This window comes from Diabrotica undecimpunctata, chromosome 10 (assembly GCF_040954645.1).
Source record: "Diabrotica undecimpunctata isolate CICGRU chromosome 10, icDiaUnde3, whole genome shotgun sequence".
Lineage (NCBI taxonomy): Eukaryota > Metazoa > Arthropoda > Insecta > Coleoptera > Chrysomelidae > Diabrotica > Diabrotica undecimpunctata.
The window spans coordinates 38,438,845-38,453,678 of record NC_092812.1 but is presented as its reverse complement, the minus strand read 5'-3'; the positions used below and the strand labels follow the sequence as shown (position 1 = coordinate 38,453,678).

At 31.6% G+C, this 14,834-nt stretch overlaps 2 protein-coding genes across 2 annotated transcripts in view; one reads left to right on the top strand and one right to left on the bottom strand.

The window, feature by feature from the left end:
- The window catches only part of Cib2 (Calcium and integrin binding family member 2), a 44,838-nt gene extending 39,172 nt beyond the window's left edge, over positions 1–5,666 (bottom strand). The window contains exons 1-2 of the mRNA XM_072546425.1: positions 5,579–5,666; positions 5,484–5,518 (exon numbers count right to left, since the gene is read on the bottom strand). Of these exons, the coding sequence (XP_072402526.1) occupies positions 5,484–5,518; positions 5,579–5,629 (86 nt within the window). The 5' untranslated portion in view covers positions 5,630–5,666. The remainder of the gene's footprint in view (positions 1–5,483; positions 5,519–5,578) is intronic.
- A 2,485-nt stretch (positions 5,667–8,151) lies between these two features.
- On the top strand, positions 8,152–9,160 carry LOC140451688 (uncharacterized). The gene is made up of 2 exons (XM_072545531.1): positions 8,152–8,298; positions 8,405–9,160. Exons 1-2 carry the CDS (start codon positions 8,152–8,154, stop codon positions 9,158–9,160), a joined length of 903 nt encoding a protein of 300 aa, XP_072401632.1.
- Positions 9,161–14,834: the final 5,674 nt, after the last annotated feature.

Sequence of the window (14,834 nt, the reverse complement as noted above, 5' to 3'; positions counted from 1 at the left end):
TTCTGTTACTATTCAAAAAAGCATCAAGTAGAGTTTTCCTCAAAATTTTCCAAAAAAATTTCCGTAAATGAAAATTTTCGTAATTTTTTGAGGTAAAATCTAATTTGTAGAATCCTTTCGATTTTTCTGTCAGTTTTACCATGATTTTTTTCCAAAAATTTTCAAACGATTTTTCCGATAAGAAAAAAAAATTTAGAAAAACTTTAAAAATTTCGTCATTTTTCTCACTCTCATTGATGTCATCACATTCATCATCTTCGTCACTTTCACTTTCAATAATATCACATTCATTATCTGCTTCATTTTCAATCACTACTTCTCGAACTGATTCTGGCATCTGAGGTCCACTAAACCATTTGAATTTATATGTTTCATCTTCAAACTCCCAATCATGTTCTTCAACAATCAATTCTGTTGGTACTTTTTTATGAGCATTTGTCCAAATATTTGAAATATAATGGGCTCGCAGTAGATGTTGGTGTAATTCATCTTGACATGGTGGTAAGCTTGAAGCATCGAAATTTTTTAGTTTTTTTTTAAAAGGCTCGTTCACATCATGCAACTTATACTGCCGGTTAAATAGTGAAAATCTGACATCGTTTACTTTTCTTTTTGGAATTGTTCTCGTCAGTCCTGTTCCATATAAGTGACATATGAAAGTTTCTAAGGTTTCAAAAACTTCATTACAATCGAAGTCAGTTTCACCAAATTGGATAAAAGCATCTTGATACTTATTACATTTAGCGCATGCGTCTAGAATTACTGATCTAAATGGAACGCGCATCATTATTATTTTAATATTTTAAAATAATAATGATGCAAAATTAATGTCCAAACAGAATTTATTTAATTATAATTAACTAATGAAAAAAAATGCAATCAATTTGAAAGTTAAAAAAAATATTGAAAATATCTACAAAGTAAATTTCAAAACTTAAAAAATTGATAATTCCATTATTAAATTGATTTTTATTAATAATTATTTGTAAAATGTTAAAGGAATTCTACAAACTGAATTTTACCTATTGATAAATAGAAATAATATATTTTGTATTTGATTATTAATGTAATAATAAATCAAATTTTTCTTATATCTGAACAACCATTATTTATGCAATATAAATTTAAAAACCTTTTTATTGTAATAAAATATAAGTAAAATTACTATTTGTTATACCAAAAATATTTAATAGTTAACATTATAAGATTAATCGGTAAGATAGTTTCGAAACAAATGTTTCTGTCTTTTTCATATTATAAGATTACTTTAATTTAATAAAATATCAAATATCAAATAATTTATTCAATTAAAAATTAATTCGTAAAATATTTATATTTAAGAAAAAAATATGATTTGTAAAGTAAATATGACTTTAGTTTGAAAAAAAAACATTATCATAATATCAGTTTAAAACTACAAAATATTCTATAAAAGATTCAGTCGATGACGTAGAGTTTTATCAAAGGTTTTAGAAAAGTTTTTCTAAATTTTTTTTTCATATCGGAAAAATCGTTTGAAAATTTTTAAAAAAAAATCATGGTATAACTGACAGAAAATCGAAAGGATTCTACAAATTAGATTTTACCTCAAAAAATTACGAAAATTTTCATTTACGGAAATTTTTTTGGAAAATTTTGAGGAAAACTCCACTTGACGCTTTTCAGAATAGTAACAGAAGTGAGCATACAAATTTTCAAATCAATCGGTATAAAAATATCATAATAAAATCAGTTTGAAAATTGTTACCGAAACCTAAAATGCGCAGGCAAGGTGGTACATTTGACCCCGTTTTATGGATCTCTGTACCAACCCAGCTGTCCGCTCTTTTGGATTTAGAGTTTTTAGGGGCTAAATAATGAGCCATGAAAATGGCGGACATATTACTTATCGTTAATTTTTCCCCAAAAAATTGCAATTTCACCCCTGTCCGCCACCCCTTATGTATCCACTCTTGCGTCCGCCCTTTGGGATTTCGTCTAGTTATACCAAGATCTTACTCTGGGCAAATTTTCAGTCATATTAGCGATCGTTAATTTTTCCGAAAAAAATTACAACTTCATCCCTGTACAGCCACCCCCTGTACCACGAGGGGCGTCCGCCTGTAAAGCAAAGTCTTAACCCAGTTACAATGAATAAATTCCAATAGAGAAATGTCATATTACTGATCAGTTCAAAATTTCGGCTCTATCTCTTGGACTATAAGGAAGCGATAAGTGGTTTGACAGCATAATAACTGCTTGTGTAGTCTAGTTTTCACAGTTATTCTAGGCAACCTATTTGGGTGGAGTTTTAACTTGTTCTTGAATGAATTCAGAATCCAGCAGCCCGCTGAAGTATTGGATTTTTATAATATAATTATTTGACAACCTTTTGTTGCCCAACCACCTAGAGCGGAGTTGAGCCGAAATACATTGATTTCGTATGTTCCGTTTTAAATTCGTTCAATCTGTATAATATAATCATAATACTACTGTAGCTAACAGATTGCCTAGGCTACTGATATGTACAAGCTAACCAAAAAGTTCCAGAAAACTTCCATACCGCACTCATGACAGTGTCATAAACTTTTCAAATGCAAAAAATTTATATAATAAACTGTAGTCATATTAATTATAGTTTGTAAATATATTTATATAATCTCTAGTGTTGACCTACTATGTATTAAAATTGTATGTTAACTTTAGAAACCCTATTAGCCTTAGAGATTGATGAAGTAATATATAAAAAAATATCTTAAAACTTCGACAAAGTAGAAGTAGATAAACATTAATGAAAATAATGAAAACGATATACCTAAAATACAAATATTTTTCAAATTCTATTAGAAACAGATATAAGTAATACTGTAAGAAATATGCTGTAGGATATAATATCTAGTAATATCTAAAATATTAGAATATGAGATACACAGTTCTCATAACTACTGCCCTCTAATATCTCTCATAGTCAAAGAAAGCCAACTTAGGTAGTTGTCATATCCAAATAAGAATCTTATAGTGCTAAGTAGTATTTGGAGTAATTAGTGTTAGAATATCCAACATAAAAAGTGGATGTTGTTCTATATGAAGTGACATTGTTGACAGTGCAATGAGTAATGTCATAAATAGGTCATAAACTACTGTCAGTCAAGTTTTGTATTGTTCTGTATGTAAGAAGGAATAAAGTATAATTGTTGATGGCCAGACGTTTATTGGTGCATATTTCCTAAAGTACATATTTCCTTGTCTCTTGATGTCTTCAAACTAGAAGGAGGACTTCACCTAACTTAAATTATAACAGGTTATGGGCCCAGTCCACGTGTGAACTGTGAACAAATTAGGTTCGTACTTCATTCAGTTTTGTTTGTTGTTATTGTCGGTGAATAAAATATGGCGACCAGCAATAACGATTATAAAATTCAAGTTGACAAACTCGAGGGTCCTGAAGACTGGGCGAAGTGGAAATGGCACGTTTCGATGTTATTACGTTCGTATGCACTTGAAGACATTGTAAACGGTATGTGTAAGTGTCCTGAGGTTAGTGAAGATTCAACTTCAGCGGAAATACAGAAGCATCAGCAATGGTTAAAAGACGATGCGAAAGCGGCAAGTTTGTTAGCAGGTACGCTAGGAAAAACTGTTGCCGAGCTGGTGTTGACGTGTACTCACGCTAGTGAAATATGGGACAAATTGCGTGCGAGATTTGAACGTAGCAGCACGCAACGGCTAAACATGTTAATTGAAGCCTTTTTTAGAGTCCAACGTGATGAAAAAGAAGATATTAGTGCACATGTTGCGAAGTTGCAGAAACTGTTTGTAGATTTAAATGATGAACTGCAGAAGCATGATGAAAATGTTTTATCCGAAAGAATGTTAAATGGTCGGATCTTATCAACTTTGGGTAAGTACTTTGATAATTTCAAAGATTTGTGGGACACGATACCATCAAAGAATCAAACTTTGAATTTACTGATTGAGAAATTGTGTACTATTGAATTACGCGACCAAAGTACTGTAGAATCTTTTACGTTCATTGCACGCAATAGCCCGACAGAAAAATACAATCAGAACCAAAGTATGAAGTCAAAGAAAAATGTACATCGTGCAAAAGAAAAATTTCCATGTCACAAATGCAAGAAACTAGGCCATTGGGCGAAAGAGTGTCCGTTGAAAAAATCAGGTGAGAATTTAGGTAAGAAGAAAAGTAATGATGCTGCTTTTTTGTCTGTTGTTTTAAGTGCCTCATCTAACAATTGTATTGAAGCTGGAAAATGGTATTGTGACAGTGGAGCAACAAATCAATCATATCACTACAGATAAGCAATATTTCTCATTTTATACAGAATTTGCTGAACCAGAAAGTATATCACTGGGTAAGAAGGATGTATGTATGTTAGCCCATGGACAAGGAACAGTGAAAATTCAAACGCATCTTAATAATAAATGGAAAGGTGCTGACTTGAAGAATGTTTTTTATGTTCCTGACGCAAGTGCTCATTTGTTTTCTGTGAAAGCTGCTGCACAAAGGGGTTTTATTACAGTACTTGATGAAAAAGGTGTAAATATATATGATAAAAACACTTGTAAATCTGTAATGACTGGGTACTTCAGTAATGGCCTGTATGCACTTGATATACGTGTTATGAAACCGACAAATCCCGTTCAAGTAAACTTAGCAGAGTCAACAGATATGTTGCAAGTGTACCATGAAAGATTTGGTCATCAGCATAAGCAACACATAAAGAAGGTATTGAAGAAAATGAATATAGACATTGATGGGTGCAAAGAAAGCTTTTGCGATGGATGTGCAATTGGAAAAATGCATAGATTGCCATTTAAATCTAGGATCAATCGACCACAAGTCATTGGTGAGCAGATCCATGCAGATGTGAATGGGCCCATGTCTATAGAATCACTGGGAAAAGCACGTTATTACGTATGTTTTAAAGATGACTTTAGTAAGTTTCGGAAAGTTTTCTTTATGAAACACAAAAGTGAGGTATGTACTTTCTTAGAACAATTTTTAAATGAAGCTAGTACAAATGGCCATGTAGTAAAGCAACTGAGATGCGATGGAGGGAGAGAGTTTGACAATAGAAAGGTATCTGAACTTCTTGCGAAGAGAGGTATAGAGCATTCTAACAATTAGTAAAGGAAATCTGCAATAAACTAAGATAAACAATTCTCTTCGTTTGAATTTGTCGATCATCTAAATGTAATCTAATGTAGATAGTTCTGCAAGATGTTGAATTATTTTAGCCCTTATTAAATTTTTGTAAATAGGGATTTCTTTTTATTTATAAATGAGATTGCTTTAAATCAAGTGCAGTTCTCCCTAGAAAAAAAGTTGAAAGAATATGCACATAAAGTACTGAATATACATGAGTATATATACAACAAAAACATAGCTTTTGAATGTTTAGGGATCAAGATATTAAGCATATATGATTATGTAACAAAAGTTACAAAAATAAATCTTAATTGTTTCCTTAATTAACACATACCTTAATATTTCTTTTCTGGTAAAGAAAGTACAATCCTATAAAAAACACATATTTGTTACAAAAATGTGTACAATTAGTCACATAACTTATTTTACCTGATAATTTTCCAACTGTTGTTCCGTAAAAGTTACCAACTTATTCCCCATTGTGGTTCATGACGATTAAATGATTTTGCCTTGAGCTCTTACTACCACACACTGCCCTACCTAACTAGTCGTGACCCTCTAGTTTCCATAGAAATTAAGGTGTGTCCATGGTAATTATACAAATATATATTGATCGTACGTGGATAATGTTTATTCTATAATGTAGTCTGTTAAATGGTATTCTTTTTTATTTTAAACTTTAAATTATCGTTTTAGAACAATACAGGTAATTAAAAGAATATACATATAGAATAATCCAATGTATTAACTTTATGACGCTGAATAATCGAATCATTATGAGTTTTTCTTTTTTATTTTCCCTTTTACATATAGATTATTTGATAATAAACTTTAAAAATATAATGTGTGTTAGGTTTTTGTTAGTTATTTCACCAATTTGAGTACATTTTCTAGATCACACGTCCCTTTTGTGGCTTTGCAGGCTTATATATTCAGATAATTATCATTCTGATTTTGACGTGACGTCTTAAATTAGGTTGTGGCTCGGAGTCACTCATGAAAAAGTGTAACGCCCGCTCACGTCTGTTACGATGAGTCACCGAACGAGAGAGAGGCCCGCCGGACCGGCGAATGCCTTGCGTCTCTCTCCCACTCAAACATGATCGGTCCGCTGGTGCGATGCTATTTCTCCTATCATCGTCCTATCCTCAACAAAATCACTCAAATAGAAATTAGTTAAGTTTAAGTTTACATGTACAATGTTTTAGTAAACAAAATATATTTCTATAGTTAAAATTTGTGCAATTCTTATTTTCATTCAATTCCTTGTTCCTATTGTGCAATTTAATAATATTCATATCAATAAATATTCTACCGAGAAAAAGACGTTGTCACGTAAAATCTTCGCCCGTAAAACCGACTTTACAGGCAACCGATTTTTTTTTTTTTAATCCCTAATAAATGATTATGCTATCATATTCTATTGTTAATATATTCCGTCAGTTTTTTGAAACTCTAAATTTTATTGAATCTTATTTCATATAATACCATCGTCCACATAATAAAGTGTTTCCTTGAAGTGGTGATAAATATTCTCGCCAAACTTCATTAGGCCGAGTATCGCTTCATTAGGCCGAGTCTAACACGGTTTCCTTCTGCGACTTTTTTTGGTTCATTTTTTCCCTAATTTTCCCGAAACATGTCGATTTTACAACATACCAAAAATTTATAAATACGAAAAACACCAAAATAAAATTTCCTGATGATAAATATAGGTTATTCAAGTCGTCTGATGAATCCAACATGTCGTAAAAAGGACTGTGACGAAATACATAGATAACCAGCTAATTTTTTCAAGATACTTTCATTAACAGCAGCAAAACAACTTTTTTTATTGTCTGACGGAACTTGTTTTCCGATTTTCGGGAATATTAGAGGAAAAACGCCCCAGAACCAAAATAAGTCGCAGAGGGAAACCGTGTCAGACTCGGCCTAATAAACCGATATTCAAAGTTTGGAGAGAGTATCTATCATAAACTTTTTTTTCGACGGACGCTAAACATGACCTTCCATCTCCACCTCCTGGAGGTAAGGCAGATATCAACGTTGAAATCTTAAATCGAAAACCCTATTTTTTATTACATAATCGGATTCTACATGAAAAAGTAAACAAATTTTATCTGATTTTTTTTATTCGCGATAGATGGCGCTGTAATCGCAGAAAAACAAATACAGGATCAGAAGTCAGTGCACTATCAGAAGTCTGCAAACTAATTTTTGTGGTAGGGTAACGGGTACAGTTGTTGGCCGGCCACTAGTGATTGGCCACTTTCAAAAAAATCCGAAATATTAAGATTTTCAGAAAATATAAGGAAATAAATTTACTTGCATTAAAATCTAGCAACATTGCTGTATATTTGGTCTAGCTATCATCTCTCTCAGTTAAAATTATCTAGTTGTTACGGCGTGTGTTGTTTGAAGTTTAACAGGTGCATCCAGGTTTAAGAGTTTTTTAAAGAATTTGTTAAGGAAGGCTATTCACGAGGTGAGTTATATTGGCTAATAGTATTATGTATCCGGATATATTAATATTTTATGGCAATTTAGTGGGGTACATCTTACATTATCAGTGGTTTTAATATTTAAGTTATGCATTTTTGGCGGTAAATTTGAGTGGCTAAGCACTGTATCTTAAATATGTCCGTGTTATAATGATTGGCCTGCCGGCCAATTACTGTACCTACTTCGAATTAAAATGTTTATTATAATTTAGACTTTTTCAGCCTAGTTTGGTCCAAAATAAGATATTTTAAACATTTTTTCTTATTTTTTAAGGCAATAACCAGTGGTTGGCCGACTGCCAATCACTAAACCACAGGGTGGCCAATAACTGTAATGTGTAATAAGAATATATTTTTTGTCCGGATTTGTATTTATAAAATTACAATCGTTTTAGTTGTTATAAAATTAATGCTAATGTGGGCATATTGAATCAAATTTGAAACGTCCGTATTGTAACTAACATTATTACTAATAAATGATTTTTATTTTTAGAATCAAAAATGCCAAATATCCGGAAAGATAAAACGTATCACAAACAATATACAGAACAAGATCTTCAGTCTGCTTTTCAGGCCATCGAAAATGGCATGAGCCAACGAAAAGCCGCTGAACAATTTAATGTGCCAAGAGCAACATTGCAATTTAGAGCAAGTGAAAAATTTAATGAAAAAACTACCCTTGGTCCCAATCCTATTCTTAGTTTGGAGGAAGAGAATCGTTTAAAGCATTGAATCATAACATGTCAAGACAAAGGTTTTGGTAAGAGTGCAAGATATACAAGACTCGGTTAAAGGTTTTCTTGACGCATATCCACGTGCAAACCCTTTTACTGACAATCGGCCCGGAAGAGGTTGGTATAGATCCTTTTTAAGGCGACATCCAGATTTAAGTGAGAGAACTCCAGAAGCAGTAACGGCAGCAAGTTCAGTTGTGTCTGAAAAAGATGTAAAAAAATGGTTCACTGGTGTTCATGAATACTTGCATCGTAAAGGTTACATTGATATTCTTCAAGACCCTTCACGTATTTTAAATGGCGATGAAACCTGCTTCCTCTTATGTCCTAAGAATAAACGAGTGTTGGCTGTAAAGGGAAGCAAAAATGTATATCAAATAGAGCATCACCCCAAAGTTAATTTAGCGGTTATGTTTACCTTTACAGCATGTAGAGAAACAACAGCAGCAATGATTATTTACCCTTATAAACGAATTCCTAGCAATATTTTAAATACCGTTTCACGAGAATGGGGCATAGGATGTAGCGATACGGGATGGATGAAGAATGAAAACTTCTATGAATACATAGCAAACGTCTTATATAAGTACCTAGTTGCGAAAAACACTAATTTTCCAGTTATTTTGTTCGTTGATGGACATAAAACTCACTTAACCATTCAAACTAGTGAATTATGTTCAAAGTTACAAATTATTTTAGTGGCCTTATATCCCAATGCAACCAGAATTATACAACCTGCAGATATTGCTGTATTTAAACCATTAAAGGCAAATTGAAACCGGGCAGTATTAAAGTTTAGACGCGAAAACCCGAATTCAGTAGTTACCAAAGAGAATTTTGCATTGGTACTAAACCATCGAGCAAAAAGACAAAAGAGGGAATCTAATCGTTATGAAAAGGAGACCAAAAAAGTGGCCTCTGATGGCGGACATATCCGGAAATGCGAATGCGCCAAATTTAAATTTTCCGACACTTATTAACAGTAGCTATAAAATAGTTTTCAGAATGTGTCTTAGACGAGAAAATTTTAATTAAATACTAACGATAACAGTCTAAAATATGAAACAATTGTTAAAAAACTTCAATATAAATAAGATTTCATGTGACAGTTGGGACAAATAATAACATAACCCAACTAAATTTGATTTCTTAAACAAGGAAAGACTCCCTTTCCTTGTTTAATTTGGCCTCTCAAGATGGCACTTCCTGTCTAACAATATTTTTGCCCCCACTACCTTTACATTCCCTCTTTTGTCTTTTTGCTCGATGTACTAAACACAGCCATTAGTCAATTAAAATCAGATTCCATAATTAATGGCTTTAAAGCATCTGGATTGTATCCACGGAACCCTGAAGCAATAGACTATTCCAAATATTTGGGGAAGATCAAAAACCCGCATAAAGGTATTAATCACACTATTTCTATGACAAAATCAATAACATATGAAGATTTTGTAGACACAGTTGGAGCCGCAAAAATATTAGAATTTCAAAGTTTGGATAATTGCGAAGAACTAAGTGGAGATTTAAAATTGCTCTTTAATATATTTAATTTATTTCAAAATACCATAGATCTACCCACGATTCAGATAACAGAGACAAGTGGAATCACAAATGATATACAAGATACCTCTATCATCACAGAAACCCATATATCTTCAGATATTACACTTAACCCTGTAGATAGCAATGAAATCATAAGCAACTTACAAGATATTCCTGTTATTACAGAAGAAAATCTACTTTCGGATTTTCGAATTCAACTTCCAGAAAACGTTGATATTACATATAATATAAAAGATGTCACAGAAGATACAATGACAGAAGATATTCAATCGACATCCAATAATAATCTGCCTTTAGTTAATCAAGACAACTCATTATCTAAAGAAATTGACACCTCAATCAACAAATTCTTTTTTTTTTGGCCAAAAACCCCAGAAAGAAAGGGCAAAACGCAAACAGAAAGGTTGCCTTTCGTGCTCACTTCTTCAGATCGTCAAAATGCAGAGAGGTGTAAAATTGAAGAAAAAGCAGAACAAGAGAAAATAAAATTAGAACGAAAACAAAAGCGAATTGACGCAAAAGCAAACAATAAAGGTAAAAAAAAACAGGCAAATCAAGATGAAAGTAATAAAAAAAATTGCCACAGGAGTCAATTCCGGGAGCACAAAATGTCAAACTGTTGTGAAGAATAAGGAAAATGTTACAGTAAATACAGTTGATATTGCAGATACAAATATTTTGAAAGCAGATACACTTATTGATCATACAATTAAAAGCACTACTTTGAAAAGTGGAGTTAGACTACATATACCAGATGTTGTCCTCAAAGAAAAACAAGAATTGTCACGAAACCAATTTACTGATTCTATAGAGGAAAACGTTAATCTGCCCACAATTGATAACATATTTTTTGATGCCTGCAACAATATGAATTCATCAAATTTGAAGACTATATCCCAAAGCAAATGTACAAATTTGGAAACCAGCCAAGAAAAACTTGCTGGTGAGTCGGCTAAAAGAAAGTTATTTTTTGAAACTGAGGGATATCCAGAACATGAAAAAATACAAATTCTCTCAGATATAACGGTGAAACAATCAGACGACACCAACCCACCTGTAAATAACCTTTTGTATACAGGATTGTGTTATTGTTGTTCCTATAATATATCTAAATCAAAAGTTGGAATAAAATGTCTATTTTGTGTTAGAGGCTACCATATTGGTACTTGTGCAAAGAAACAACAAGAAATTGAAAACTTAAATAGTTTTGTGTGCCTTACCTGCAGGGACAAAAAAAGAAAATTAGGAATTTTATGAATGGCCAATGACTGTAATTCTATATGCCAATAACTATATTTGTATTGCCAATAACTGTGTAGTTCTGTAAGTTTTCAAATTTGTGTTTATTTTTAATATACATTATTATTTCTGATTAAAATAACCTGAGTTTTTATGAAATCTGATGTTTCATTGTGTGTCTCCACTCTCCACCCACACCTTAACAAGGGCTTAAGGAATGAAGAGGAGAAGGATATTTTTGGCCAATACTTTACCAAAGAAAATTATACAAATAAACAAGTGTCAGGATATCTGTGTTTTATTTTGGTTGTTTTCGGGACTTTGGTTTGTTAATGTCATGGAAAAAAGATATAGTCATAAAATAATAAATAAAAACTTTCCTGTGCCATTATATTGTTATATTTTTAATAATTCTAATTTATCTATTATTTATTTATTAAAAGCTTTTATTTATAACACTTATAAATTTATTAAAGTCTTTATTAAATAATTTATCTTAATTATACAATTTATTATAATTCGTGCGTACAATTTAAACGCGGCGCGCGATCTTCAGATATTAACTGTTCTCTTCCCAACAAAATTTCTCTTTTTATATAAAACTCCGTTAGTTTCGGAATTCACTATAGCAGACATGAATTTACTCGAACATTTTTGGTGGTGTTGACAAGAATAACGGGAACGCCATCGACTAAACTAGAAGGCGGTCAACGGCTAAAACTAGTTTTTCAACTGCTTGGAAACCTCGAGATGGATAACTCATCATAATTCGGGTCTAGAGGCTTCTGGTAAACAAACGCCGAAATGACTACAACAAAAACAGAATTAGTCATAATATATTTACAGTTAGGCCATGATATTTATTATCGTAACAATATTATATACTCACAGTCTGATATTATGCTATACATTTATATATAAAAATGCTTAAGTATATACTATATTTTTGGACAGAGAATATATTTTTTGGCATAGAATAAGTTTTTATTTTATGACTATATATATATTTTCCATTAAAAGCATACTTTTTGAATTTTGGTGCCTAAAATTCAGAGAATATTTTTTGAATTTGCCGCCTAAAATTCGGAACCTACGTTTTGAATTTGCCGCCAAATGAAATTAGTTTCGGCCCGTCCGCATTTGGCGCTAGAAACTCTCTCCCAAAACCTTCTATGGAAGTTACCTTGCTTAGGGGGGTATATACATACTCTGCTTCTGCTCTGTTGTTATCTGTTATTTGTTATTGTATCTGTTATTGTACTATGAGCATCGAGCAGAGGTATGTAAGACAGGGGATATGACATACGGTGAAATAGATGGGATCGGTTCGCCATATTGGTGAGTATCTGACAGATTGTTGTTTGTGTCGAGTAGTTCTGTGCATAAAAATTTAATTTTAAAAATATTTTGAGCTTATTTTTGTACGGTTTTTACGTTTATTTAAAGTGAAACTATTCTGACATCGTGTTCTTTTATTTTATGTCCAAATAACACTCGTAATAATAAGAAAATCTCCACTGGAATATCTTTTCATAGGTTAGTATGAAATTGTAAACAGTGTACAGGGCGGTATTACTTCCGTTTTTAGTGATGCCGCGTGTAAAAAGAACATGTAATCTTTTTAATTTGGTTTATGTGGTTGTAGATTTCCTAAAGATGTTGAAAGGAGAAATGCCTGGATACAGTTCGTAAATAGTGTGGGAACTGGGAACCTTCAAAATTTAGTAAATTGGACATTATGATTATAAATACACCTGGACATTACACAGTATACAACTTCAATTGTACATTTCACTTGCTTTCATTTGCAAATAAATAAGTTTGTATAGGTGTGAACAAAGAGATTTCAACTAGAAGGTTCTTGATATTTTGTATAAAGTACTAGTTAATAATTAATCACATTTTTGTTTTGGCCATTCATAAATATGTACTATTTGCCATTTTTCTTGATGTAACAACAGCAGTTTTTTGCGTTTAAAAATATGATTTATGCTTTTTTTATAATAAAGCTACTTTATTTGTGTACAAAATGAAGTTTCAGTCAGCTTATAAAAAAATTTTGGTGCATGTTGAACTGAATAAATTTAGTGGTAACTGCTTTGCTTTAGAAGATTTAAATATTTTAAAATGCAATCCCACCGATCACATTAATATCACTTCCAGAGAATATAGATTGAGTAATAGTTGTGATACTGATGTGTCAGTAGATATAATTCATGATCACAGCTATATCAATCCTTTCTCTCAATACTCTAAAAGCATAACTACATACATTGCTGGTTATGTTGTGTTTTACTTACAAAAAAGATTAGTATGTAGTGAATGTTTAAGCGCCTCAGTAAGTGTCACTCAGAACAACTTTTTATTTTCATTTATTGATAAAAAGAATAAAAAAGGATTGCAATATCCATCTGAAAGTGTAATTGATATATGCTTTATGGCTGAGACAATTTTAAAAGAAATCCCTTCTCCAACTTGTATGAGTACCAACGATTTAGTTACAAAAGTTTTACGGAGGTACATAAACAAAGACATCTTTTTAAATTTACTTAGTCATAGCATTGATCAACAATTCTCAGATAATCACAGAATACTTCTAATAAAGGCTGTAGCAAGCCGCTATATTGATAATAGGATGTTCTATATGTGCAAGAGTAAGACTGACAAATCTCTCAGTATGAGACCTCTTATTAATAAAGTGGTATTATTTAGTGGACACTTTAGTGGAATTCAAATTGTTAAAAAAAAAAATATTGTTTAAAAATTCTTGTAAACATTGTTAACATCAATATAATAAAGCTCTTTCATTTTTCTAATTTTTATTCGAGGGCTCGATATACCATCATATTGTGAGCTAGTTTTTGTACCAGCTTTATACATATAATGAGTGTCTCAAACTTTATATGTTACGGAAAATAAACGAAAAGCCGGTGAATATCGACAATCGCCTGTTGAGTTAGTTATTGTTGACAGTTGCAACAGCTAAAAAGTAGTATTTTCAACCGTTTAAAATATCCCGCGACTTTGACACTAGCTATAATATCCCTTATCATAGGCTCGCATTACTGGAAAAGGGATCTTTATATGCAGATATAACAATTCCATAGAAACCACAATAAGTTAAAAAAGGATAAAGAACACGGCATGTCTTTGATACAATTCTTTAACTACCTACCTATACACAATAACTAATTTTTATATTTTTTATATAAATTTATAAAATAATTATATATAAATATATAATTTATATTAATAGTACATGGAACTAACATATCTAAATGTATATAATCTTATGTAAGTGCACTTGCTAATTGTTGTTTTTTACTTGTATGTAAATGTTATAATTTTAAAACCATATCATTGACTGGTTTTGTACATTTTTTTAAACTTTATGTATGTAATAAATTTTATAATTAATATTAAAGTGTACTTGAAGAGTACTAAAAATGAAAGTAATTTTATTCCAAATAACTATTATTAATCTAACTCAATGCTTATTCCCAACCTAAACAGTAAATCGTAAATACAGTTTGAATTAATTTGAATCAGGACCTGCCCGTCGCCATATTGGAGAGTACATCCTGTCAAATTAAGTGGTCCCATTTAGTAGATACATAAATATCGTTTGTGTCATATCCCCTCTCT